Source organism: Ovis canadensis, chromosome 1, assembly GCF_042477335.2.
Source record: "Ovis canadensis isolate MfBH-ARS-UI-01 breed Bighorn chromosome 1, ARS-UI_OviCan_v2, whole genome shotgun sequence".
Classification (NCBI taxonomy): domain Eukaryota; kingdom Metazoa; phylum Chordata; class Mammalia; order Artiodactyla; family Bovidae; genus Ovis; species Ovis canadensis.
Genome location: NC_091245.1, coordinates 16,204,956 through 16,232,423, shown reverse-complemented (window position 1 = coordinate 16,232,423; position 27,468 = coordinate 16,204,956). Strand labels below are relative to the sequence as shown.

The window sequence follows — 27,468 nt, the reverse complement described above, 5'->3', positions numbered from 1 at the left end:
GTGTCTTTGCAATCAGTCAGCAGACAAATCAGTATGCCTCCGAACGGCAATTCATTCCCCTTGCCTTTGCCATAGCTCCTCGTTTTTGTTTATGAGGAAACTTGGACAGGATGCTCCCTGAGTTCTTATGACTCCAGCAGTCCCTAAAGAACAGCCTGTCTGCCAGAGGCCCGCTGGGGCCCAGCCTTGCATAGCCCCTGGGGAGCCAGTGTGCAGTCCATGGTCTGCCCTCAAAGGGCTTTGCCCTGGTGCAGCAGACAGCAGCAAGCACGGCAGCCCTAGGAAGCCCGAGCAGAAGGCACAGCGTTAGGGCCAGCAGCTGCAGTGACCCTCTGTGGCAGGGGTGAGGAGATGCAGGCTAGCCTGGCCTGCAGGGTGCCCCTTGTGCCATCCAGAGGCCGGGAAGTCCAGTCCACCCCCTGCCTGTGTATGAAGGGGCCGCAGCGCAGCGCAGGGCAACCTGGTTAGAGTGACACACCATTGCATGCCCTACACGCTGCTCTGTGCAAATCAGAATGCCCCCAACTGACCTTCACAGCAGACCCACTATAGATGAGGAAACTGAAGCTCTGATCATGCAGGCAGAAACTGCCAAAGAAGGCCTTTAAAGCCAAGTAATCCGACTCCAAGGCCGAGGTCCCAGCCAGTGCAGCCATTTATTGTGATGCTTTGGGTGGGTCCTTTCCCGTCTTTGGGCCCGTTTGGCTCTGGTGGGGTTAGATGAGACCTCTAAGGATCCTACCTGCCCTCACCAGTGACTGGTTGGTTGCATCATGGTCTTTTCCACTTGGCCACTGTGAGAGCATAACCTTGGGCCCCCTGCAGCAGTCAGGGTCAGGGCTGCTGAACCAGGATAAGCCCATTTTCCACAGATTCCCAGACCTGTGTCCAGTGGGCTTTGTGGTTCATTCAGGGTACTCACGAAGAAGGCCTTCTTGGGCCCTGATGATGAACTTCTGAATGTGAGAGTAACACCAGCATATGCAGGCAGGCCAGACATGCTGCCAGTCCTGGCTTGTGGAGCAAACTGGTTCCCACCCCACCCTGCCCCTTGTCAGGTCATCAGGGAACACTATTTAAGGACTTCTTATGCTAAGTTGTTTATATACATTAGCTCTCTTAAACCTCGCTACATCTCAGAGATAGCCACCATATTCCCCCATGTTAAAGATGAGGAAACTGAAGCTTAGAGAGGTGAAGTTACTTGCCCCAAATTCCATGGCTGATGAGGGGTGTGAGACATCATACTGCCTGCAACACCCAACAGGTGGCTTTTGTCTTAGATCCCACTCACCGTGCAGACTACACAGGCTACTGTCCGACCGGAAGTGCTGCCAGCAGGGCAGTAAGAAGTAGGCCTTTTCAGTGGGGTAGTCATTACGGAGCCCACAGTCACCCAGGACTATCCTTTGTTGCCCAGGTTGCAGCTCAGGTTTAAGGGGATAAGACATACCAGGGAGAAGTGGGGTTCACCTTGGCTTAGAAGTATCACACCCCAGGGCAGCCAGTAACTCCCCACTGCCATCCGCAGAGCTTCCAGGTCTGGGCAGGATGTGCCTACTAAGTCCCTGGCCTTAGGAAGCCCCACAGGAAGGGATGTGTACAGTCCATGCACTGCACTCCTAGACCAGGGGACTTAGAGTCGGGGCCGTTCTACTGTAAGCACTGTTTCCTTGAAATAGTCGACATTCCATTTTTATCTGGTTTCCAAGGGAACAGAACCAGAAAGGTAACCAAATGTCAAATTCTGCAGAAGAGAGGATTTGTTACCCTTTCATTCATGCTGCCCTAGCCCCTGGAGTCAGAATTGAATGTCATTTAAGAGAAACAAAAAGCAAAAAACCCAGCCTAAACTTTTGAAACTATTTCACAAAGCCAAGCTTTCTAATAGTGACCCAGAGTCATCCAAAGAAGCTGAAGCAGTCTCTGGCAGGTGAGGCCACACCGTTGACCCCGACAGTGCAGCCACCCACAGAGCGGGAAGGCACGTGGGAAAGCAAGACTGAGCACAGAGGCCTCCCGAGAATAGCTTCCCGTGCCCACCCTCATCGCCATAAGGAGAGACGTTGACTCTGGTGCTAAGGAGCATGGGGAAAGAAAAACCCAGGCCCTTTAGGAGAGAAGAGTCCAGGCTCCACTTAGGGCTGAATCCTTTGAGAACCTCTATGCCCTGTCCCCCCTCCCCTGTGACCACTCCCCACCTGCCAGCCACATCATGGCCTGTATCCCTGGGCTCTGCCGTATCTCTTGTCCAGGCCATTAGTCCTGAGCGGAAGTGTCCACACCACTCCTCTTTGGTGTTTTGTGGAACAACCTGAGGCCCTTCTCTGGCCTGTGGCATTGGTGGGCCCAGTAGACACACTATTTCTGCCCTCATGCCCAATGCCATGACCCCTCAGAAGAAGCACAGGTGACATGCTGGTCATCTTTACAACCAAGACTGAAAGCATGGAAATCATTCTGCTTGAGGGACTCCAGACACTGTCTCCTCCCCATGTCGTCCCTCCACTTTTTGCAGTCTCCTTTAACTTAAGGGCCCAAGTCACCCCATCCCATCAGGGAAGCTCCACAGCTGGAAACCTGCAGGCCAAGTGAGAGAATTATGTATTTGTGCTTGGCCAGCAGCAACCAAAGCCACTGAGGATGGTTCCAGGGGCCAGCGGCCAATAGGTCCCAGGGTATAGGCACTGGGCCCGAGATACCTTTGGGCTGTGGGCCAACCCTCTCAGAGGGTGGGCAGGAATCCACCAGCCGCTGGTACGCAAGGGAGACTGGAGTGTTCCTGGGGCCAAAGGGTGAAGGCTGCCTCTATCTATACCCCGACTTCCCCTGAGTCCCAGAGTTTGCTCTCCTGGCATCCTGTCCTCTCCAACATAAGGCTGAGCTCAGTCCCTGCCCACACCCCGCCTCTACCCCTCAGCTGGGGTTCCTAGGCAGCTTGCTCAGACATCCATGCTTTCTGTGGTGTCAGGGATCCCAGCCACGGGCGCCACCCAGTGGACACTCTCCAGATAATGTGAGAAGAGCCCTATCTACAGCCTCCCTCTGCCCCTCATCTTTGGGCCCACCTCACATTCTTAAATTTAAATTCAAGAAGTCTTTTACCTCCAGTGCTAAGGAGAGTTATCAGTAAGATCACAGACATCCTTAAGAGGACTGAAGGGAGCTGCTTGTTCCATAACACTGAACTCAAGTCCGCCACCACCTAGCTCCTACAAAGCCTGGGGTGCTGTAAATAACCCAGTTACACTGCAGTGCATTTCAGTATTTAAAATATCATTTTGCAAATGTATTTAGTGCTTACAACGAAAGACAGTTTTTATCCCCCCGGCCAAAAAAAGATGGAACTGATGTTCAACTCACATAAGGTTAACAGAGCCCAGGGAAATACGTAATACAATCACTGAAAGACATTTCCAGTAAGAATGGGGAGAGATTTGGCACTCAAATCCGTTTGGGAAATTTCATGCCGAACAGCTGGTTGATAGTGAGGCCCCTGGAGAAGGATGTTATGTTCACATTTGTTCTCTGGTACATGTCTCATCTGTCAGGGCACCTCTCCTGACCCTCTGTCAGTCTCTGCCTAACTCAACATGGCTAAACAGCCTAAATCAGCCACAGCCCCCCGCTTGTACACTTTCTGTGAGAACAGCTCATGATGGCAGAGTCTAGAAAGGCCTGAAGAGGAGGACCTCAGAGAGCTTAGAGCTGTTACCCCGTAACTCTCGGCATGACTGCAGAGATCAGGCAGCACTGGCTGCAAAGTCCCTCCCCAGAGCCTCACAGTACCACCTCTCAGGGCCTGGAGCCTCTTCTTGCCCCCACACCACAGTCGCTCAGGTTCCCCACCCAAGCTTCTGCCTCAGTCCCTCAGGGAAACAAAAATTCATTAGCATCTTCAGAACGGGCTCCTCAGAAGAGGAGGTCAACCTTTGCACCTGCCCTTGGACACCACCCTCCGCCCCGCACCCCATCAGAGCTTGCAGAAGCAGTGGGAAAGTGCTGCCTACATCTGCATCATGAAAAGCACCATCACAGCCCCCACCCACCCAAGAACGGATTTCTGCATTAATGAAGACCATGTATCACCCGAATCTTGGTACCTGTCGAATAGCAGGTGACAGCCCTGTCTTTCAAAAGAGATGGCAGTGCTGACCTATTTCTCAGGGCTCTTCAGGACAGGAACCATCTCTGCAGCCCTGGGACCAACTGCATTCTGACCCCTGCTCAGGGAGCCTGGGATTGGTAACTGAGGTGGGAGGTGAGGCCCAGTGTGGGCACAAGGGCCTGGAGAGACCTGGCAGAGGGAGGAAGTGTGTCTTCAGCCCCTGGATTCTAGGAGCTGTCCGGAAGGAGCCCCCCACCAAGCTGCACAGGACATCTGTCTACATGGGGGTGGGGCGTCAGGGAGAAGTGTTCCTGACCCTCTTCATAGCCTGCCTGCTGGAGGCATTGTCGACTCTCCTGAGCTCACAGAGGTAGCTGCACAGGCCCCGCCCACTTCCCACAGCCCTGGCTTCCCCTCCTGAGCCAAGCCCCTAAGCCCCTGCCCTGGGGAGCTGCTGGCCAGGGGTCAGGGGTCTGTGGGAGCTGAGGGCTGGCACCTCCCATGCTCCCCCAGGAACCATCAGGACATGAGGGTCATAGGCCTTCCTCTTCCCCCTATTCCCGTTTGCCCTGAATGTCCCCACTCCAGCAGTGGTGGCCCCCAGACCCTGACTGCCTTAAGGATTCAATCTGAAAAGATGCAGGCCAGCCATACCTGCCACAGAGACCGGAGGCTCGGTGTGTGTGGGTGAGTGGAGGGGTTGGTGTGTGCACAGCTCAGGAGCAAGGTGCCTGGCCTAGTGAGAGGTGGTGGGGGATGTACCCAAGGGCCCAGCTCTGACCTTTCCTCGCTTCCTCTCCCTGGACCCAAACCGGAGGATTTGGTCGAGACAAACCTCCTCAGATTATATGTATATATGCAAACGCTGTTGTCCTGTGAGGGGCCATAGCTTCCATCAGTGTACCCAAAGCATAAGAACCTCTCTCTAAACCCTCTGACCCAGCCTGACCCCTTCAGAGCCTCTGCTGGGCTCACACCAGCTTCAGAGCAGGCAAGAAGCCCAGGGGGTCCATGACTCATCCTCAGGGCCCTGGGTTAACGCCCTAGCCTGGGACTTTCTGAGGGAAGACAGGCCCGCTGAGGCCAATGACAGGATATGGGGGCCCCTCAGAGACCTGAGTTCTGCCTCTCCCCCTCTTTGGTTGTACCGCCTCAGTCTTCCCTTCTGTGGAAATGGAGCTGCAGGCACACACGCTCTGTTCGCTGGCTCAGCTCTGACTCCTCTCTTCCCTGTCCTAGGCCTTGGGTAGGGGGCAGGGCCCTTCCTGCTGGCTCTCTGCCCACCCTCTCTCTCTCTCTCTGGCCCTCCTCAGCCCCTGTCAATCTGTGAACCTCCCCGGAGCCTCGGCCTCCCCGAGTCCCCTGGGAGGCCCTGGGCCAGGCTGAGAGCCCAGGCCCTGGGAGGAGCAGCCAGTGGTGAGGAATCCTAGAAGCCCCTCCAGGGGAGGCCCCTCCGGAGACTCCCAGGAAGAGACCACCAAAACACAGGCGCCCCCTGACCCCTGCCATGGAGCCCCCAGGCAAGCAGCCCCTGCGGGAGCTTCCCCCAGAAGAGCCCCCACCTGAGGACTCGGGTGCCAAGGCAGCTCCCAGCAGGCATGTTCTCTACGTGGGCCACCTGAACCCCCAGTTGTCTGTGCCGGTCCTCACCTGCCTGCTGAGAGACGCCCTGGAGCGTCTTGAACTGCCAGTGGCGCGAGAGCACATTGAGGTCGTCCGGCGGCCACGCCAGGCCTACGGGCTGGTGCAAGTGGCCACCCCCAAGGACACCCTGGCCTCCCTGCCCCAGCGCCTGCACACGGCCTGGGGGCAGCACCAGATCATCAAAGAACTGGTGGCCCGCGGGAAGGAGCCGGTGCTGGGTGAGGGCCGGGAGCCTTCAAACCACCGAGAGGTAAGCAAGGCTTCCCGCAGCAGGGGGCCTGCCAGCCCCAGAGCCTCCCTCGAGAGAGGCCTCAGTGTGGATGGCCTTGCCCGGTGGGCGTAAGGGATGTCTTTGAGGAACTGGGGACAAATTGGCAAACTGGGGCTTGCTACTCAAATAACCATGGTCCCAGAGGGACACTGACCCTTGGAGCTTGCCTCCAGCCTGGAAGCAAGTGAAAGCCTGAGTATCAGACCCTCCCTGCGTCCATCTACAGCCAGCAGGTGGGTCCGGCCAGGCCAGGCCCAAGCATATACAAGGGTCCTGACCTTCTCCTTGGCCGAGTTCATCCACTCAGTTGACACACACCTGCTCTGGTGGGCAGCACAGTGGAGAGTAGGGCTTGACCCTGCCCTCGGGGAGCCCTGCTTCTATGAGCAGAGCCAGACCCTTCCAGGGCGGTGGAGGGGAAGGCAGCCTGGAACTGGAGAAGGACCCAGGAAGGTCCTCACTGATCTCTTGAGGACAGATTCCCCAGGGAGTGAAACCCAGGCTGGGGCTTAGGCAATGGGACTGACTCCATCAAAGGACATCCCTAGCAGAGGGATGGGGCACATACCAGGAGCCCAGGTGAGGGTGGCGGCATTTGCAGGGTGGTTGGTGGCTGTCCCGGGGGGGTGGGGGGGGACTGACGAAGAAAATCAGGCTGGAGGGCAGGGCTGTGAGACCACAGCAGTGCCAGAAAAAGTGGGCTTTTGTGGGAGAGGAGGGAACAGTGAACTCACTTCTTGAATTCTCCTCCTCCTCGATTTTGAATTCTTGAACTGAATTTCCTTCTGGATGAAGCCTCCATGACATTTAAACTGTTGCAGAGCTACATGGGCTTACATTTCAAGACCTGTGGCCTGATGGCATGTTTATATGACACTGAGGCTTCTCTCAAGTCTCTGCTAAGCTTGTCTTCTCTGGGAGCTGCTGGTAGGGCTGGGAATGGCTCTCATCACCACCCCAGCCCGCACTGAGCTCCCAACCCTGGAAGCTGCTTTTGGAGGCTGAAAGGCAGCAGGGAACCAGGGAAGGGTTTTCAGCACAGCGTGACTGCGGGACTTGTATCTGAGGTCAGCGAGAGAATGGATAGGACGAGGACCTGGAGGCAGGGAGTCCGATGGTGAGACCTAGACCGGGGCAGCGGCCCTGAGCAGGCTGCTCCTGGAGCCCTCACACAGCAGAAACCGCGGAAGGGACTCAGGAAGGCCCAGGGATGGGAGAGATTCAGGCCCAATCAACCAGGCTTTCAGGGAGACTAGGAAGGGGGTGGGATCTTTGGGAGGCCCTCTCAATTCAGAGACCTGCAGCTGTGTCACAGGGGACCTCAGGGCGCTGAGGCATCTTCCAGAATGATCCAACCCTGTGTCTCCTAGGCGGATGCAAAACCCGAGGGCAGAGAGCAGCTGCAGGTGTCCCAGCTCCGGCTGGAAAGGAGAGCTCCTCCCCCACAAGCCGCCCATGTTTCACCTGGGAAGAGGGCGGAGCACTGGCTGCTTTCAGACCCCCGACCCACAGGGTTTCCCGCATTGGCCCCGGCACGGTGGGCAGAATTAGGCCCCTCTGACCTGGAGGGGCATCAGGATGCCCTGTGTGGGCTGGGCCCCGGGGGCGGGGGTTGGAGGGGAGGAGGGAGATGGGGGTTCTGGCCGCCTGTCCCTCCGGGTTGGCTCCTAACTCTTGCCGGGAGCATACACCCTGCTCTTGCCCCCACCCCCACTCCAGCAGGAAGAGGAGAGTGGCCCCAGCCCCGGCCTGGTCCTGGGCTCCAGCCCTCCGCGAGCCAGGCCGGCCCGACCCTTTCCCACCCGGGCATTGGGTCCGCAAGGAGTCTCCCCCAGCTGGCCCAGCGGCACGCGCTCAGACAGCGCCATCACGCACCAGGGCATCCTGGGCCAGGAGCGCCTCTTCCAGGGCGCCTTCCTGGGCAACGAGACGCGCAACCTGGAGTTCAAGCGCGGCGGCGGCGAGTACCTGAGCCAGGCCTTCAAGCACCACCTGCGGCGCTACGTGTGCGCCTTCCTCAACAGCGAGGGCGGCAGCCTGCTGGTGGGCGTGGAGGACAGCGGCCTGGTGCAGGGCGTCCGCTGCAACCACCGCGACGAGGACCGCGTGCGCCTGCTGGTGGACTCCGTCCTGCAGGGCTTCAAGCCCCAGGTCTTCCCCGACGCCTACAGGCTCACCTTCATCCCCGTGGTCAGCACCTCCACCACCGACACGCCCCTCAAGGTGAGCCCTGCCCCCAGGCTGCCCGGGAGCCAGCGAGGCAGGGCCGACGCCGGGCGGGGCGGGGTCCGCACGCTGTCCGGTGCGGCGCCCGCAGAGCTGCCGTTGCCCTTCCCAAGGTGATCCGCCTGAGCGTGCAGGCTCCCAAGGCCCAGGCCGAGCCGCAGCTCTACGAGACCGACCAGGGGGAGGTGTTCCTGCGGCGGGACGGGAGCATCCAGGGCCCGCTGTCCGTGCGCGCCATCCAGGAGTGGTGCAGGCAGGTGGGTGGCCCAGGCCGGCTGGGCGGGGAGGGGGCCCCTCAGCCATTCACCAGGCAGGCCTGGGGTCGTTGGGTTTCCCACCAGTGTTCCCACGGGGAGCAATAAGCCCGCTGCATCCCAGATTCCTCTGCAGTGTAACTGGAGGAGCAGGGAGAACAGTGTCAAAGCTTTAAGACAAACCCAAGAACTGTGTACTGCACTTGGGGGAGGTCCTTAAGCTGGGAGTGAGTGCTTAAGTGAGTGCTGGACGCAGCCCCAGAGAAAAGCTTTCTCAAGAGGGGAACATCAGGTGACACAAAAACAGAGGAGGGCGAGGGCAGACAGGACAGGGTGAGAGGCTGCAGAGGGCGAGTCACCCCAGGGTCTGGGAGGCTGGCAGGATTTTGCCCAAGACCCCAGGGCTGCTTGGTCAGGGAACCTGGCTTCTCCACCGACCAGGCCCAGGGTGGCGCCCAGTGGCCTGGAGCAGGCACCCCCCCACCCCACGACCACTTCCAGGCTCTCTGGGCCTCGCCTCCCTCCCATCAGTTCAGCCCTGGGTCTCAGCTGTCCTCAGCTCAGACCTGGCTTCTCCCGTGTCCCCTCAGAAGTGGATGGCTGAGCTGAGCAAGCTGGAGGAGAGGCTGCAGGCGCTGACGGCCGAGAAGGAACAGCTCCAGCAGCAGCTGCAGCAGCAGCAGCACAGGCCCGTCTCCTGCACCTGCTGCGTCTTGTGAGGGCCCAGTGCCCCACCTGGAACATGTGGGGCTTTCCTGCTTGACCCTACGTTGCCCCCAATAAAATCAGTCTGGGCTGCTCAGAGGTGGACAGGAACACTGCACTTCCTGGCTCCTACGACACCGTGCACTCAGGCTGGTCCCCATGTGGTGTCAGTCCTGAGCAGACCCTGGGCTGTGTAGCTAAGAAACTGCTCTAAGCATGAGCCCTCCCCCCAAATCCCACCCCAAGGGGCCTTATTTTCAGAAAGAACTGGGCCAGTGCACTCCCTGGGCTGGGCTGGCAGGGACTGTCCTTCTCCCTGAAGGGCTCGTGTAGTGTAGCTCAGGCTGGGGTCCCTGAACTCCCAACGGCTAGGCAGGGCCAGAAAAGGATTCATCTTGGGAAAGACCCTCTGCAGATGGCACGTGGCTAACTGTTCCAGCTGACAGACCACCCTGCAGCCCCTCCCCTGGCTTGCTGGGATTTGGGACTAAAAGCTCTTTAATAAATTACATGCACCCAGGCCAGAATGGTTCTTTCTAGAACATTTGGCTGGTTGGTTGCAACTTGGTCATGAGTCCCATGCCCAGCCCACCTCTGTCCAAGAGACTGAGCCAGCCCTGGGCTCCTCCCCACAGAGAGCTGTGAGGGAAGGAGCCTGGATGTTTGGGGTCCAGTCCATCTCAGCTTGAAGACCGGGTGCTGTGCTCAGTTGCTCAGTCGTGTCTGATTCTGCGACCCCATGGACTGTAGGGCTCCTGCCAGGCTCCTCTGTCCATGGGGATTCTCCAGGCAAGAATACTGGAGTGGGTTGCCATCCCCTCCTCCAGGGAATCTTCCCAGCTCAGGGATAAAACCCAGGTCTCCTGCATTGCAGGCAGATTCTTTACCAGCTGAGCTGCCAGGGAAGCCCTGAAGACCAGGTATCTTAGGGCAAATCTACAGGACAATAGACAGGGCAGCTGGTCCCGATTCTCTCCAGCACCTGCACAGGAAGGAGACTTCTACTCCATGCACCCTCCAGCCACCAGAGAGGATTCCTGCTCTGGCTGTTTCCCCTGCCATCTCTACCAGCAGAGCCGGGGACTCTGCAAAGCCAGTGTCTGACCATGCCATGCTTAGGTTCAAAGTCTTCCATCTCATCAAAAGCAAAGCACCACGGCACTCAGGGTTGCTCCATGAAGGCAGACCCTGCCCAGATCACCAGGGATGAAGAGGAGGACAGGGAGTGGGCCCAGCTCCCTCCCCAAGAAGTCCTGGGCATTGGGTGGCCCATGCCAGGCGTGAAGGCAACCCTCCTGTGCCATCTCCACTACAGCCCTGGTACCATCCTGTCTCCGGGGTGAAAGGCTAGTGGGGCTTGGCAGGCCCCGGAAAGTCATTCTGGTGGTCCTGTTTCTAGGTTATGTAAGCAGCCCGCACTTAACTGGCTGGTAGAGGCCCACTCAAAGCAGTGGGGGCACAGCTGACCCCGTGAGGTTTTGCAACCGTGTCCTCACTGTTGGAGGGAGCTGCTGTCACCAAGAGGCATCAGAGCCTTCAGTCTGGGGACTGGCTTTTATAAAAATAACTGAAAACAGACCGCAGAAGAGGTCAGAATTCACCCAATCAGCCACATTCAGAGTTCCCAAACCAGTATGGAGTCCTCTGTAAGTGAAGAGGCCGTGAGACTCACCGACAGACAGAGGCAGCTGGGTTGGCCTGGGTCAGAGGGCGGTGCTCCCACACAGGCTTCTAGGCCTCCGCCATGATGGTGGCCTTGGGCTAGCGGGTGGAAGGCAAGAGGGAGCCTGCCTCCTTCCTGGGTCTCCCTGATGAAGGAACTGGGCCAAATGGTGGGAAACATTTTTCTCCCAACCCCCAGCTTCTCAAATGTCAACAAGCAAAGGCTACTGACCTCTGATGAGCAGCCCAGTCTAAGCCCTGGGCCTCGGCCTCAGACACACTACAGAGAAGCCAGCTCACAAGCAAGTGTGCTCGGCAGCCAGAGGGTGGGTGGGTGGTCCCAGCATCACCATCATGCCATGAGGAGCACGGATTCAGCGTCTCGATTTTCACTTTGGAGGAGAATCCAAAGGACGATGACCCGCATTCAGAAGGCCAGGGCAGATGAGGCAGGCAGGCTGCTTCTGGTCTACACCCATCAAAGGGACTGGCCTCCTTCATGAATACTTGAATGTCTATATGCTGAGAACCTAAATTTGAAGTCTTCTGGGGAAATTCTGGTTCCTATTAGGCTCCTCTCTTAGTTTTTAAACAAAACTATCAAATCCCCCACCTCAGGCTGCTCCCTGTGGGGAGAGCCTGGCACTGAGAGAGTTCAGGGGTCACACGTGGCCAGCACTGTGCTCCAACGGCTCCCATCTGGCCGTGACATGAAGAGCACGACAGACAAGGTGTGTCTCTTGCTCTGCATTATTTATTTAAGTTAGAGTATACACCGAGTCCAGCCAGGATATAACAGGCACGCAGCTCCGCCTGTCTTACACCACATTAAGAAAATAGCTTTTCATATTGCATTCCAACCGAAGTAACACCATTCTGGAAGGAGACAGTCCCCTTAAGCAAAGCTGTCTACATAAGAGAGGGGTTTAGAGGGAGTGTTCCGAAAAGATCCTTTGTTCTTTGTTAAGTGACCCCTTGATGCAAGGAGTGATTCCGGAGGGAACTCGCAGCCAGAGGACAGGGATTCAACACACTCAGACTTCAGGGAGACAGAGTTCTTGCCATCTCGTGTGATGCCAAACTGACTGTCCTGAGCAAATCCCAGCCATGGCTGCCACAGAGAATCCCCGGCGCAGAACGGAGCCGACCCTCTGTCTCTGGTTTCCCTCTTCCTCGTGGCAAGGGGTGCCCTTGGGTTCTGGCACCAGGTCATGACCACAGCTGGACTCACCCCTCACGCCCACTAGACCGCATGGCACACCTCTTATAAGGGCCCCCAGGGAAGGAACAGCTGCACATGAGAAGCCACAGTGATGCAGGGTGGCCGCAGAAGCTCTGTGGCCGAGGGCTGCCCCGGCGCCCGGCCCTCACCCGATCGGCCCCGACATCCTGCCCCTCGTCCGAGGCTGGAGGACCACAGAGGAGAGCGCGGACACCCGTGCGGGAGCTGGTCCACACAGTAGGACATCAAGTCACAGTCTCCCTGGATCCCTCCCCCATAATAAAATAATCTTAATAAAAACATAATTTAAAGGAAGTGTCAAAAGCTGAGTGTAAAATCAAAGCTGTAAACTCCTGAAGTCCAAAGGCTCTCTTCAAGAATTATCCCTGTTTAAAAAAAAAAAATGAGCAATTAATTATAGGATGCACGTTAAAATAAAAAACTGAGAATCTGTTGTCAGCTGCTGTGTTAAACTGCCTGGTTTTCATTGAGGACCAGTATTAGGCTCGAATCACGAGAAGCTAAATTTCAGATCCCTATAGAATCACACGGACGCCACCTCTGCCCCAACACAAGCAGTGTTTTCCAGCACGCCAGTCTCCTCACGGTGCCACTCACAGGGGATCTCCACTTGGGGTGGCAGTTAGAAACTCCATGTAACTGACCAAGCATCTGCCCCTGTACCGTTACAAAGGTTCCTTTCTTTCCAGGGCAGTTCCTTAGACTATCAGATCGCCTACAGCAATATCTGGTGAAGATTAATGAATACATGAGTGCTAAATGCTCACCCGGCAGAGAAGGCAACCAACTACCCCCCACCCCCACCCCCAGTTCAGACCTCCTTCTCATGCCTGCCCACGTGGCTACGGTCATCACAGGCCAAGCAGCTGCTCAGTATGACTGCGTGCCCATGAGACCACGCCTGCCGGTGGAGAGGTCCCCGGGTGGGGAAGGCAGCTTCCCATGCCTGAGGCAGGACCTCAGCTTCCCTGTGGTGGGAGCCCCCGCACACCCCTGGTTCTCCTTTAGACCCCCCAGACACCCAGCTGACACCCCAGCCCCCTTCTGAGCACGTATTTCTGCCGAGCGTTCACGCAGTTAGCTTCATGGGATTTTAGACAATTCTTGGCAGCTGCCCACAGTTACTGCACTTTATAAACTTTCCAAAGGGTCACAAAAGACAAACATTCCAAGTTGTTCAATAACTGTTCTTATTTTAATGTATTTCCAGAATAAGCAAGCAACACAAAAGTGTTGTATTTATTGGTTTTAAAGCACTTCCTGGTGAAAACTTGAGGGTCTGCAGAAATGACAGCATACTGTCATGCCTGTCACCTCCTTCAAGATCTCCCAAGTTTATGGCTACATGAAATACCATGGCTCTAAGAATCCAGTTCCCCCAGGTTAGGTCAGATCAGCACCTGAAAGGAGCAATCAGCCAGACGACAACTGCCCCATGCCTGCTGTCGCCCCAGTGGAGTCCCCAGAGCAGGGCGGGTAGATGTACTCTAACTGTGGGGGGCTGGGTCCTCACCCTTTTGATGCTCACCATGACCTAGACCACTTGTATCCTCTGGCAGATACAATCTTTCAACACTAAACTTTCATGATGCTCTTACAATGCTGGTATCACCACCATCTAAAACAAAACAAGTTTCAAAGTATCACTTACACTGCCATCAGTCGTGATTTATTGACGGAAACTTCAGTTCAGTGATTTCAGAGTCAGGGGAGCTGCTCCCACTTCTGTCACTGTAGGTGTCCCTGTAGAATTCAGATGGTTTATTCATCGGCTTCCACCAAACACTCGCTCTACTTCCCTGATTCTGCAGCCACCACGGCACCCACAAAGGGATGCTTGTCTGCTCACAGCAGAAATCAAAGACATTATATATTTAGCAGAAAGCTGCAGGAGGATTTTCTTCTTGTTATGAAAGATATACATTCGCTTTATATCTCAGTCATGATGGTTAAGAGACCCACCAAGACAGGGCTGTTCCCAACCAACACAGCAGTGGCGCATGAAATCCCCCCAGGCTGTGGCCAAGGCAACCTCCCCACCTCCCCGTGAAAAAAAACCACAGTTCCCCACGGGCCACAGGGCCTGAGATGGGATCCTGGAGCCCAGGCGCTGCAGAGGGGGACATGGCCACCATGCCGGGGGGCAAGGCCAGGGGCGGCACAGAAGCAGCCTGAGAAAACCCCAGGGAAGGAGAGGATGCTTGTGTGTCAGCGTGAGAAGCAGGGTCCCAGCAAGGCTCCACAGTCCTGTGGCTTTGCTCATCACCGATGGCGTGGGGACGGCTCTCTGTAAGAAATCAGTGACCTCCCAAGGGACTAGGGGAGCGCGACCTCACCTGGGCGAGAGCCTGCAGCCTTTCTGGAGGTAATGCGGGAGCCTCCCCACGGAGGCTAGGAGGAGACCAAAGTACGGTGGGGAAGGCTTGATAGGTCTGGACAGAAACTCAGGGTGATACTGCACTCCAACGAAAAAGGGATGATCTGAAACAGAAGCGCAGAAGAGCCAGCTTCACTGTGTGTCCGCAGAACATGCGGAAGATGGGAAAAAACCTTGAACGATCCACGTTTCTGCAGACCCTAAAATCATCTGAAAACAACTTATCTGGAGCCTGGGCAGAGGCAATCACAAAGCACAGGAGATGTGATGCCCTTGACCTGCAGATGAAGTTGACCCCTCCTCTGCAGGTTCTGCCACCCCAATTCTCACCCCCATACCCCAGCTCCCTGACTTGAGCAGGATTGAGTCCTGCAGGTCCTGTAAGATTAGACTCCGGTACCAAGTCTGAGCTCTCATTCTGGAGAACAAGAACGTGAAGCCAGAGGTCAAGCGGCTGCCTAAGGAAGGCCTTGGAGGGAGGCTGAGTCCCCCAGGGCTCCAGAACCTTGTCCCCAAGAGCCCTCCCCTCCCCAGGCGGCACGGCTGCCTGATCTGGTGAGGTCAAGGACAACAATTTATATTACTGTGTTTTTCCCACATGCCAAGAAAACCTGTTTCCCACTAAACACAACCACCCAAGCAAGCACCTTCCAACTCCACAATTTCCATTCTCTCTCCTTCAACATCTTGGCCAACGAACTTCAAGCCTTGCTCCTCCAAACACTTTTTCAAGACTGGATTCACCTGTGAAGCATGAAGAACAGTTTTGCTGGGCTCTCAGCTGTGTTTCCAGAGTAACAGGAAGGAGAAAATGTCAAAGGTCACAGAGCTCACATCCTCACCTCAAACCTGTGGCGGTGCCTCTCTTCCAGGTAATCTGGATCTCCGTAGAGTTTCCCTGGGAAAAAACCCACGTGACATGAAGGACCCTGATATCACAAAGGCATTCATTCACACCACATGCTGCCGCCCAGGTTGCCTATTCTCATCTACACGGCCAGGCCCTTTGAAAGTTATTTCTGTGACATTGCTGCCCATCCCCACTGCCTGCTCTAGCAGCACAATTCAAATTCTTGGGCTTTTGATTCTTTGCAACTAAGAAAAACTAACAGAAACGGACTTTTACCACCATCCCTCACACGTGACTACAGAGACACCGGGGTTAAGTCAGAGCCACTAAGGTTACCCAGCGCCTGCTGTTCCCCGGGAACAAGAGTGGCATTTGCCCACAGGTGAATTCCCAGAGCCAAGTGAGACCCCCCAAACCACAGAAGCTTAGAGCCAGAGGACTGGATGACCACCTACTCAAGTGACTCAAATTACGCAGCCTCCAAACCCCGGACAGATGTATAGTTGCTCTGCCAACAGTGGCAGAGTTTCCCCAGTGGAAGAAAAAGCAAATCCAATCTAGTAAATTCCTAAATATCTTAAATTTCCCCTAAATCTTTAGCACATGTTAGTTATTGCTGCTGTTTGTCACTAAGTCATGTCCGACTCTGCAACCCCACGGAGCCAGCCAGGCTCCTCTGTCCATGGGATTTTCCAGGCAAGAATACTGGAGTGGATTGCCATTGCCTTCAAGGGATCCTCCAGACCCAGGGACTGAACCCACGTCTCTTGCACCGGCAGGCAGATCCTTTACCACTGAGCCACCCGGGAAGCTCACATTATGTTAGTACGTCTAGAATAAAATCTGTTTAGGTTGAACCAGGTGAAACTGCCATTTCTGTAAGATAAGTGCTCGACATCTGCCATTTAAGTGCTCGACATCAGCAGTTTTATCCACTTTGACCTAATAAGACCGAGAAGTAAGACTGCCATGGATTTCCCCTAAGGGACTCATTCTGGTGAGTGGTCCACACCCAAAGCTCCCCCAGATCCCCAGCTGTACTGCCTGTGACCTACGAGCATGGTGCTAACTTAGGCTATTACAGTGCATCCTAAGGATTGTCACTGGGAAAGAAGTAAAGAACTTCCAAAGTAAGAACAAAGCTGTAAATGCCGGCCTGGCTGTATCACCGGGACGTGCGTCCGGCAGGCTGGGCTGGAGGGAGGCCGCTCTTACTCATGACAGAGTTCTTGGTCTGGAACAGAGTTCTCCTCTTGCCCAGCCGCATGGTTCCACCCATCTGGCCAGGGTTGTGTTCCGGCATGTCTATGACCTGGAGATGTTCCAAAAACAAACATGTGCTACCAAACCCTGCCTCAGTTAGGAGACAGACTGCCCGCACTGAGTGAAGAGAGCCTGCAGGGAGGTCCAGCCTTTCCTTAGAAGAGAAGCTTGTCAGAGGAAAATGTCTCCTGATGGCCATTCTTAAACCTATTCCGGGTGAGTGTTTCACCCTTCAGCCTGTCCTCCTGAGTCGCAGGACTGGACATCGCTGCCCCCTGCCCTGGCCATTCCTGCCCTGGTACTCTGGACCCCAAGGGCCTGTTCTAATAAAGACTGACAGTAGCGTGGACACGAGACCAGACGTGCTATCACACGTCTCCTCCACTAGACTGGCAGCTGCTCGAAGGAAAGGGATGCTCTTATAGGGCTGGCCAGGAACCGGGAGGAGCGTGGCGAATGTCTGTGGGACTAAGAGGACCTTTTCTGGGCTCCCCCACCTCCCCGAGGTTCCACGTCTCAAAACCTTTGCTCTCTTCTCCCTGTCACGCCTGGGCCGGGGATTCAGTGACGAATGAGGGCACTGTCTGCCCCCCATGAGCCACATTCTTCTGATGGGAGATTTAACACGAGGAATGCCAGCCTCCTGGGGCTTGGGCCCATGTCAGACAATCAGTCCTAAGTTCCAGCAGTTCTTTACTAAGACGGCCATCTCTCGGGGTTGCTGGGGATTAAGTGATACAAAGAAGTGAGCAAGTGCCTGGTATGTAATAAGTGCCCACGTAAGTGTTTCGTGTCAATATTATTCTAGGGTGTTCCTGGGAATTACTTAATCAGGAACCCCTACTGCCACCCCCAGTTGGCTGAAGTGGCACCTGTCTTAAAAACTTCCTGTGGCTAACTGTGAAGAATAGTGAGAAACCACGTGATGAAAACAGAAAGTTCTTCCTTCCTAGCTGGGACATCTGCAAGCCCAGGTGCTCAGGGTCCTCCAGAATGAACCCAGTGGTCTCATTTCCCGTCTCCAGCCCTCAATCACGCTCGTAACATCCCTTCCACACTCTTCCAGACACGGGACTCACCACGGGATGATTGGTGTTGGGGTCAAACTCTGTAGAATTGGCATCTAAAAAGCCAGAATACTTTTGTTACAAAAATAGGTACAACCAAACGGATTATTTAACAGTTTCATTCCTAAGCTCTAAGTCACAAATTCCCTCCTCAGCTTAGTTATTCAGTGACGAGAACCAAAACCAGGGATAACATTCTCAAGATACAAAGGCACTCAACAAAGGTGAATTGTTTCCCATTGTATCTGTAACTCTCTGGGAAGTCAAGCTGTACAAAATGGCAAAATCAAATCAATGGCATAACCTGATAACCTTTACTCAGATAGTGCATCCTTTTGATGGCTCCTAGACTATCTCTCTTTTTCCACCTTTTGTTTCAGACTCTATCTCTCTCCCAGGATCTCTCCTTGATGTGCAAATACTGTTTCTTCTACATTTCTTTCATCCTCAGCATCTTACACATTGTACTACCCAACTGCCTGACTCAAGAGCTAAATCAAAAATTTGATTTCAAAACCCAAATATCCTTTCTATCCTTTACTGAATTTACCATCTGACTATAAGGGAGAGCACTGAAGACTAAAATAGGAAGCCCAGCCCCCAGCACTCGGCACGGTCTGTCTGCTTGCTCTTTCTGTGCGTCTGTGAGCTTTCATCCCCCTCCGGGGCCTAAGCTGGGGCCAGGTCTCAGATGCGGGGAAGCTCATCTCCAGGTCACCCACCCACCTGGGGACCCCAGTGGGTGCAGCAGCAGGAGGTGATGGCTGTGCAGGGGTTCAGGGCGCCCGAGGGCCACCTCGAGTGGTAGGTGGTAGGACAGAGCTCAGAAGCCAGCACCAGGCCGTGCTGCCTACAGCACCGAGCCGCTGCCTCCTCAGGGCTCCTGTGAAAATCTGTGACGGCGAGCTGGCCCCTGGGAACCCCTCGTATTTGGTAAAGCCAGGCTGTGTTCTATTCCTCAGGTCACTTTGCTGATTCTGCTTAGAACATATAAGGATCCGGTGGCTGCGATGGGATCACTGTGCCCCAGGACTCACACCACGTGTGGTCCCCTCCTCCCTCCGATGATGGCTCAGCCATGGGACACTTGGTAAGGGCCTACACAGCAGGCCAGGTAGTCGCCACACCCTGAGGAAGCTCGGCTGAACTGGTGGACAATCAGACTGTCCCTCTGCCTCTGCCGGGCAGAGCTGAAAGTAGGGCAGGCTGAATTGAGACACACCACACACTGAGCAGGAAACCACACACGAGTCCACTCAAACCACAGAGCCCTGAGAAACAGGAAGCCACTGCTGGAAGCCACCGAGTTCCCGGTGGTCTGGAAGCAGCAACACAGTCAGTGTAACCGGGCCAGCATTAGGGAGCGCTTCCTACCGCCAGGAGCTGTGCTGGGCCCATTTACAGGTGGCATTTCACTCAGCTCCCACAACCAAGTGAAGCAGGTTACCACTACCACCTCCATTTTACAGGAGAGATAGAGGTTCAGAAAGGCTAAGATCACCCACAGTGATAAAGGGACTTCCCTGGTGGCTCAGTGGTGAAGACTCCACACTCCCAGTGCAGGGGTTTGATCTCTGGTCAGGGAACTAGATCCCACACACGCAACTAAAGATCCCGCCTGTGGCAACTAGGCGTGCATGCGTGCTCAGCCGTGTCCGACTCTTGCAACCCCATCGACTGTAGCCCCCCAGGCTCCTCTGTCCATGGGATTTTCCAGGCAAGACTACTGGAGTGGGTTGCCATTTCCTCCTCCAGGGGATCTTCCTGACCCAGGGTCTGCATCTCCCACATTAGCAGGGGGGTTCTTTACCACTGAGTCACCTGGGAATTCCCTAAGACCTGGAGCAGCCAAATAAATTTTAAAAAAAAAGAAGGGCAAAATTTGAGGCCAGGTCTAATCAACATCAGAGCCCAAGTTCATAATATTTGCACAGGCTCACACTGGCCAGAGTTGGTTTCCTTGCCGTGTGCCAGTTCAGGGTCCACAGCCATGGTGACGGGAGTGTGGGCATCTCCAGAGAAAGGTGCAAGGGCAGAGGCGGGCAGCTCACCATGCTCCCTCCTCCAGTGGCTAGTGGTTCCCCTGGAGGAGGGCAGAGTGTTTTCTGTTGATACATTCAGCAGCTTCCCTTCGCGGTGGCTGTGAGATACTGGGAAACCAAGCCTGGCCTCCATGGCCCCCACTGTCCAACAGGCACCAGGAACATTCCAGTGAGAATTTAACACAAGTAGACACTTACCTTGCCATCCCAGCACATTTCTTGAAAATTCAACCACTGCCAACTGCATTCCTAAGCACACACCTTCCAGATAGAGGGAAAGCAAATGAAACTCCATTGAAAAGGGAGTCCCCATACTTCCAACCCGCTTGCGTGGACGCGGCAAGCTGACTGTTCACAGAATTCCAATGACAAACTTTCATAATTTTCTGCTATAAACACGCAACCCCCTGCTATGTTTTATCTATAACAGATTTCAAACATGAGGTTTAAGTGTATATGAAGATTTCAGGTTTTAGAGTCATGTGATCTTAGAAATAATATTCTCTTTAGCATTTTAAAATTCAAGTTTTCTTATCCTCTCTCATTAAGTTCCCACTTAAAATGGATCATGCTGAATATGACTGAAATTTACAGCACCAGGAAGCATCCAAAATCACTCTGCCCAATTAGACAGCTGGTGTTCCAAACAAGGATATAAAACCCAGTCTCACATGTCCTGCCAAACAGCTGGTTTCAGTAAATGGACAAGATTTCCTAATTGCTATTTCATTCTCTCAGAAGTCCATAACAATGACATGGAGCTCAAGTTTTAAATGTTCATTTTAAAAAGGAGTTTAGATTTCTCAAAAACAGAACCCAAAGGCTTCTACTTGAGCTGCTATCTGGAGAGACAGCATTTATGTGTGATTTTGATAATCTCTGTTTATTTACAGGCTCAGGGGGCACTTTTTCTTGTCTTTCCTACTCCTTACCCAAAAAAGGCTTCTTCTGTTTCCGAGCCCAGGAGATGGCTTGGATTTTTCCTTCAGTCCCTCGGACACCAAATCCTCCTGGAACCAGCACGCCACTGTGCAAGAAAGCACACCACAGGCAGCCCCTTTCCACCAAGTCCAGCTCCCGGAAACCACCCGAGGAGTCACTTCCAAGACACTGACGCCCTGAAGTCACTCCAGCTCTGAGGACTGTAATTGCAATCCTGCCCATGACTTGTATAGAAGCACTATGGACTTGGAAAATGCACACAAAAGCATCCACTCTCCTTCTTAGTAACATCAAGAAAATGCTTATAACCAGGAAAAAAAAGATGGCATATGTAACTGTAATGCCACTACTGCACAGTATTTGTCCCAGGCAGGGATTCTTCCCTAAGTTTGCAATTTTTTTTTTTTTAAACCCCTCGGCTCCCCCAAGTAGGAAGCGGGCCTTTCCTGGTCAGTCAGCGCCACACTAACCATAGCTGTATGGCTCTGTAACATTCAACTTATCTAGGGAACCAGAAATTCTTACTGATTTTTTTTACTGTTATATTAGATAATAGCTGCCAGAAAAAAAAAAGAAAAAAACCCCCTATTTATGAAATTCTACTGATGGACCCTCATCAAATGGTCTGAATGAAAAACCTTTTATAAGCCTCATCCAGAGAATCCCCTGGTGGTCTAGTGGTTTGGATTTGGCACTTCCACTGCTACGGCCTGGGTTCAACCCTTGGCTGGGGGACTGAGCTCTCATAAGACTCGAGGCACCAGAGGGGATTTTTTTTTTTTAATTAAAAACAGTCTCATCTAAAGATGCATACAGTAAACATTATCAGTGAAGTTAGAAGTAGTCTGCTTCATATTAACTATACTAATAAGCTGTGGAACTTCCTCGGTGGTCCAGTGGTGAACACTTCACCTTCCAACGCAGCGGGGACAGGTTTGATCCCTGGTCAGGGAGCCACGATCCCCAGATGCCTTGTGGCCAAAACACCAAAACATAAAAACAGCCGTACTACAACACAAACACTTTAAAATGGTCCACATCAAAAACACCTTTTTAAAAAATTGATAAGCTATCTTTCTGTGAGGCTTCAGTCCTCCAGGGTGTAGCCCTTTCAACAATTAAAAGACATTTAAAAGATCAGATCATCTGTCCCCAAGAGAGAGCACACACTGTCTTCATGAAGGCACACCTCGAGCCCCTGAAAGCAGAGGTAGAGAGTTCTGCTTACTGAGCGCTGCAGAGCTTCTGCCAGGCCTCGTGGTAGCGCACCGGCTCCTCTTGCAAGGTGCTGTGCTCCAGGTCCGTGGAATCTACGTACTGGGTGCGGGCAGAGCGGAGAGAAAAGAAGCGGGCGCGTGACTCCTACGCACGTTCTCTCCTGACCTCTAAACAGTGTTACCAGCAAGCCATCTTTCTTAAGTTTAAAATAAAGTTTAAAAATAACCTTCGTGTATTCATACTAATCTTTTAAAGATGAACTTTAGCATCTTTCTTATATTTTAGAATATGAGTTTCCTTCTCAAATCATTAAGCTTTGGCTCTCCATCTATACTCGGTAGACTGGGTGCAGACCCTGAAGTGTCCCCTCTGTTCAAGACATCTTCCCCAGTCCATCTCCCCTCCCAGGGGGCTTCTCATTCTTTCTCCTCGATTGTGCTGAAGTATAACTTACATACGATGAAACACAAGCATTTTAAGTGTGTACTTGCCTGAGTTTTGTCCCATGCAAAGGAGTGACCCCTACCTTGATTAAGATCTAGAAAGTTCCCCACGGTTCCCTCTGGCCCCCTGCAAACAGCATCCTTCCTGCCTCCTGCTCCAGACGATCCTGGCTCTTGTTTTCCGTCACCACTGGTTCTGCCTCCTCTAGAACTTCAGACAAATGGAGCTATGCATGGGGTAGCCTTCCGTTTCTCAGATTCATCGTGGTGTGGCGTATCACCACGGACTTTATTCCTTTCTACTACTGGGTACTTTTCTACTGTAGGAATACACCGTATGATAGCGTTTATCCACCAACTCATCCTGGATATTCGGGCTGTTCCCAGATTTTAGCTGTTATGACTAACTGGTCCGTTTGTATAAAAATACATTCTTTCGGTGGACATGTTTTCACTTCTCTTGAGTAAATATCTAGGAGTGGGATGGCTGGGTCACACAGAAGGCGTCTGTTTACCTTCATGTGAAACCGCCAGACTCCTTTCTCGAGCAACTGCACCAGTTTACGCTCCCGCGTCCTCACTGACACGCTTAGCCACTTAGGTGGGTGCGTGTTGGTACCTCACTGAGACTCAATTTGCATTTATCTCCCTGACAACTAAAGGCATTAAGCATCTTTCTGTGTATATCGCGTGTATCTTCTATGGAAGTGTCTGTTCAAATCTTCTGCCCACTTTTTTATTACATTGCTCATCTTCCTGCTCCTTTCTGCCCAATACCCTGCGGTGACTTCCCTGAACCTGGGGGCAAAATACAGGAGTGGCCCAGCTGATACATTTCATGACCAGGCCCTCGCCAGCCTCTCTCCAGACACCCTCCAATTCACACTTCTCCCATCCACTGAGCTCCCAACCATCCCACACCTCCAAGTCCTTGGATAAACGCTATCTGCTCTTGGGAATGCCCTTCTCCCTGTGACCTTATCTATCTTCCCAGACCTGCCCACACACCCCTCTTCACACAGCTACCAAGGCAGGATCTCCCCGCTTCTGCGTGTTCCCTTCATACCTGAGAGACCTCACTGACTCAGACACCCTTCTCAGCCTCCACAATCTAACACATGACTGGCACAGGGTACCTCCAAGGGGAGAAAATGAATCAGTGACTGAAGAAACTAGTGAAAAAAAAAGGCAAGGCAAGGAAAAGAGATCCCACAATTCTTAAAGCACATAGAACAGCTCCTCCTCTAGGAACCTGCTCACCAGCTGAAGGCAGTTTCATTTTCATCCTGAGAAACTGGTGGAAAGCAGGAGGCCAACCCCAGTGCCAAGGGCGAGGTCAGCTCCCCAGGGCCATCAGCTCTGTGCCTAGTCAGCCCCTCAGCACTGAGCTCCAACTTCACTTCTAATTTCTGACCCCTCCTGAAAAGTTCTATGTGGGAGATACTTTGCTGGGGAAAAAAAGTTTAAAGGGACAAGTGGAAGGTTTTCAGGAAGAGCTGACCCATATAGTACTTCCTCTACCCTAGACACAATTCCAAGCACTTCACATGAACTCACTCAATTCTTACAAAAAGAACTCTGTGACAAAGACACCATCACTAACCCTTTTCAAGATGGGGAAAGCAGGACTTCCCTGGTGTCCAGCGGTTAAGAATCCACCTTGCCTGACAGGTTCTATCCCTGGTCAGGTAACAAACATCCCACGTGCCTCAAAGCAGCTAAGCCTGCACACCCCAAAGAGAAAGTCTGTGCACCATAAGGAGGGTCCTGAGTGATGCAACTAAGACCCAATGCAGCCAAATAAATTAAAAAATAAATATTTTTAAAAAAATTTTTTTTTTAAATGGTGAAACTGAGGCCCAAAGAGAGCTAAGTAACCTGCCCGGGGTCACACAGACTCTGCGGCTTTGCCGCTAGGCTCTGGAAGCCCTGCCCTAAATCTTGCCCCTCTGCCGCCTCCAGGAGATGGGCAGGGGCTATGCCCTGACATGCCAGCAGCTCAGCTTCTGCCTGGCTTGTCCCAGAGAACACAGTGAGCACTGTTCACCAGGCACTGCCCATGATCCAGGCACCAGCTGGGTGAGTGGAGACAAGTTACTGAGAAACCTCCTGGTTCCACGGGGTGGACACCGGCCAGAGGCCAGCAACTACGCCACATGCTTGGCCACTAGGACTCCTCACCACTGGAGTCACCTGACGTTCAGATCCAGGCGTCCATCCTCGTGGCTTCTACTCTGACCACATCTCTCCATATTTCCTAAAAAACGCTCTGCTGCTCTCTCCCAGCCAGGAGGCAACCACAGATCTTTTTGATTTCTAAAAAGAAATTCTGAGCCCCAAAAATACAAAGCAGGTGTCCATGCCACACCACACTACACCTGTGTCCCCACTCACCTTGATTTCCAGTTTGTGGTTGATGGCCAGTGCAGAATGCTCCAGAGCTTTAATGACAGAAGCATATGAGTCTGAGAACTTGGTGTATTTTCCCACGAGGGCAATAGAGCAGGTCTCCAGCAATCGATCGTATCTATCACACAAAGGTCAAGAAACATCAAGTTACGCAGGCCATATGTACCTCCATGAGATGAAAATCACTACGTAAAAGAGGGGGGAAAAAAGTCTGAGAAAAATATGATAGGAGCCACTACTGTCTGAGCTCTATGTACAGAACAGCAAAGACAAAGCAAGTTTCAGATCAACATGGCAGGCTTTGTGGAGAAAGTAGGATTTTGGAACCTGCTACCAAGAGATGGCTTCAAAATCTACTCCAAATTTTTTTAATGAAAAAACTAACAAACACAGACAATTCACAAGAGTTATGTGATGAAGGGAACAGTCCAATTATGGGCATCCACACAACAGTCCAAACTTATTAAAAATTTTTCATGATAAAGTATTGTCAGTAACACAAAAAAGCTTATAATATTTTATGAACGATCATAAAACGGTGTGCTATTTTTGTGGCCACATAATGATATACAAGCAAATGGACATAGACTGAAAGGGAAAAATGTCAAAATGAAAATGAGGATGGCTGAGCAACGGCATGCATGCTCCCTCTGCAAACGCTGCTTAGTGCTGTCTGGGTGACTCTGTGGCTCCAGCAGCCCGCACCCAGGGCTTGGAGGCGCTGGTCAAGGTCTGTCACGTACTGTGTAAGCATCTCAGAGTGAGGGGCACACAGGGTGGGCCGGTTCTCAAACCGATGAGCTGTGATAGCAGCAGTGAGAGTAGACTGGGCAGGACCTCCAGCCCAGAGTGACCCGCAGCGGCAGGCGGGGAGGTCCTGACAATGTTCCAACCCCCTGCCTTCCTGCTTTTACTTTGATTCAGATCTTGAGCAGCTTCATGCAACTGTATTTATTTTTGATGACAGACGCCCAGCTAAAGCTTTTCTTCTGCCTGATAATATCACTGGCAGCTGAATGTTTTGAAAAATCCTCTTCCTCTGACACAGAAAATAAGAATCCAAATTCAGTGACAAAAAGAAAGGAAGAAAGAAAAGACTGGACATCGTTGCTGATCCTTTTGTGGTGTGGGGTGGGCACGTTCCCAAACACAGCTCAGGTGCCTGGGAGCACCCAGGAGTGCTCCAGCCATGTCCCGCCATCCATGTGAGCCACAGGTACTAGCCCATCACCACAAGGAGGCCTGTTTGCACGGGAGCAAAGGGGACAGCTGTGTCACCTGTGACCTGAGCCAGCTCTATCAGGACTTCCTCATCCATGATGCAGCTATGTGAAGGCTGGCTAAGATCCTTTCTTCTATGAAGGCCTTTCCAATGTGAGCTGATATCACATAAGGAAGAGCTGAATTCCCTGACCTTCCACCAAAAAAAGGGAAAAATAAGGCTGAGACCCCCAAGTCCTTATTAAGAAGCAAACCTGTCGGCCATCTCTTTCCATTTCATCAGCATTTTTCGTGGCTGCCTCTCAATAGGAAGGTCCAGTCTCCGGAGGAAATAATCTACAACCCCCTGCTCCTCTAACAGTAAGGGGACGCGGTAGATGGACGAAACATCGTGGACACAGATCACCTGTTTAAAAATGAGCAAAGTTAGTTCATGAAAAGGAATAAAAACTAACTGTGCCAACAGTCTCCTAGCAGGTATTATGACCTTGGGAACATAACTGCTCTAAATTTGAAAACAGAGAAAAGGTCAACTTTCTAAAAAATATAAATTGAGAAGAACAGATAGTGGCTAATCTCCTATGAACATGGGTGCTAAAGTCCTCAAGAATTTATAAACAAAACCACAAATTAGTTTAAAAAAAAATTATGTCCAAGTAGCAAATGTCCCACGATCAGTAATTTTAAAAATTGGCTTTCACTGGAATCACTCCCAAGTGAGCTTTTAAAAATTCAAAGGCCCATGCAGCACTGCACACCACTTAAATTTAACAGTAGAATTCACTACAGAAATAGATTAAAAGAGGGGGGGGAAAAAATCACCTTGGTGGATGCAAATTTAATACAAATTCATAATAAAAATTCTTAATGAATTGAGGAAAATGTGAAAATATAAAAAACCCAGAGCAAATACCATTTGGCTTGATATTTAATATTAATGTCACTTAATACGTAAAGTCTGAAACAGGCCAACCTGGCCACTATCACTATTTCTATTCAATATATTAGAGATATGAGACATTACAATTGGATAAGAAAAAAGTATATGAATTGGAAAATAAGAAACTATTGCCACTAATTGCATATAATATTGCTTATTCATAAAACCAAGCAAACTTATAGGCAAACAATCAGAACTAATAAGTTTAGTAAGGTTGCTAAGCTTGAGATCAACCTCAACAGGGTTTCCTACATGTGTATGTGTGTTAGCCACTCGGTCATGTCAGACTCTGTGACCCCATGCGCTGCATGCAGCCCGTCAGGCTCCTCTATCCATGGAATTCTCCAAGCAAGAATACTGGAGTGGGTAGCCATTCCCTTCTCCAGGGGATTTTCCTGACTGAGGGATCAAACCCACGTCTCCTGCACTGCAGGCGGATTTTTTACCACTGAGCCACCAGGGCAGCCCCCTACATAGGTCATATCTAATCAGGAAATTAAATTTTTTAACAATATGCCATTCACATAGTAACAGAAATTATGAATACCTATAAATAAACCTAAAACACAATTCCCAAAGATAA

General features: G+C 52.4%; 2 protein-coding genes across 7 annotated transcripts in view; one reads left to right on the top strand and one right to left on the bottom strand.

Moving 5' to 3' along the window:
• The first annotated feature begins 5,457 nt into the window (after window positions 1-5,457).
• On the top strand, window positions 5,458-12,407 carry SLFNL1 (schlafen like 1). 3 transcript variants are annotated; one of them, XM_069588140.1, is made up of 4 exons: window positions 5,458-6,002; window positions 7,902-8,246; window positions 8,363-8,506; window positions 9,094-9,313. In XM_069588140.1, exons 1-4 carry the CDS (start codon window positions 5,616-5,618, stop codon window positions 9,220-9,222), a joined length of 1,005 nt encoding a protein of 334 aa, XP_069444241.1. In that variant the 5' UTR covers window positions 5,458-5,615; the 3' UTR covers window positions 9,223-9,313. The 3 variants fall into 3 exon arrangements, with proteins under 3 accessions (XP_069444241.1, XP_069444225.1, XP_069444232.1); XM_069588124.1 differs by having other exon boundaries at window positions 5,464-6,002; window positions 7,743-8,246; window positions 9,094-12,407; XM_069588131.1 differs by having other exon boundaries at window positions 5,477-6,002; window positions 7,746-8,246.
• The window catches only part of CTPS1 (CTP synthase 1), a 31,223-nt gene continuing 15,361 nt past the window's right edge, over window positions 11,607-27,468 (bottom strand). For 3 of the 4 annotated variants that reach the window (XM_069588103.1, XM_069588094.1, XM_069588113.1), the window contains exons 8-19: window positions 26,200-26,351; window positions 24,710-24,842; window positions 21,883-21,971; window positions 20,645-20,739; window positions 19,911-19,973; window positions 17,683-17,726; window positions 16,556-16,652; window positions 15,333-15,388; window positions 15,138-15,234; window positions 14,450-14,594; window positions 13,765-13,856; window positions 11,607-12,478 (exon numbers count right to left, since the gene is read on the bottom strand). In XM_069588103.1, coding sequence (XP_069444204.1) covers window positions 13,772-13,856; window positions 14,450-14,594; window positions 15,138-15,234; window positions 15,333-15,388; window positions 16,556-16,652; window positions 17,683-17,726; window positions 19,911-19,973; window positions 20,645-20,739; window positions 21,883-21,971; window positions 24,710-24,842; window positions 26,200-26,351 — 1,056 coding nt within the window. In that variant the 3' untranslated portion in view covers window positions 11,607-12,478; window positions 13,765-13,771. The remainder of the gene's footprint in view (window positions 12,479-13,764; window positions 13,857-14,449; window positions 14,595-15,137; window positions 15,235-15,332; window positions 15,389-16,555; window positions 16,653-17,682; window positions 17,727-19,910; window positions 19,974-20,644; window positions 20,740-21,882; window positions 21,972-24,709; window positions 24,843-26,199; window positions 26,352-27,468) is intronic. The other variant, XM_069588116.1, reaches the window with a different exon arrangement.

Coding starts and splice junctions, on each gene's coding strand:
- SLFNL1 (XM_069588124.1), top strand. CDS start 5,616: ATGGAGCCCCCAGGCAAGCAGCCCCTGCGGGAGCTTCCCCCAGAAGAG. Junction 8,247..8,362: donor CCACCGACACGCCCCTCAAG/GTGAGCCCTGCC, acceptor GCCCTTCCCAAG/GTGATCCGCCTGAGCGTGCA. Junction 8,507..9,093: donor TCCAGGAGTGGTGCAGGCAG/GTGGGTGGCCCA, acceptor GTGTCCCCTCAG/AAGTGGATGGCTGAGCTGAG.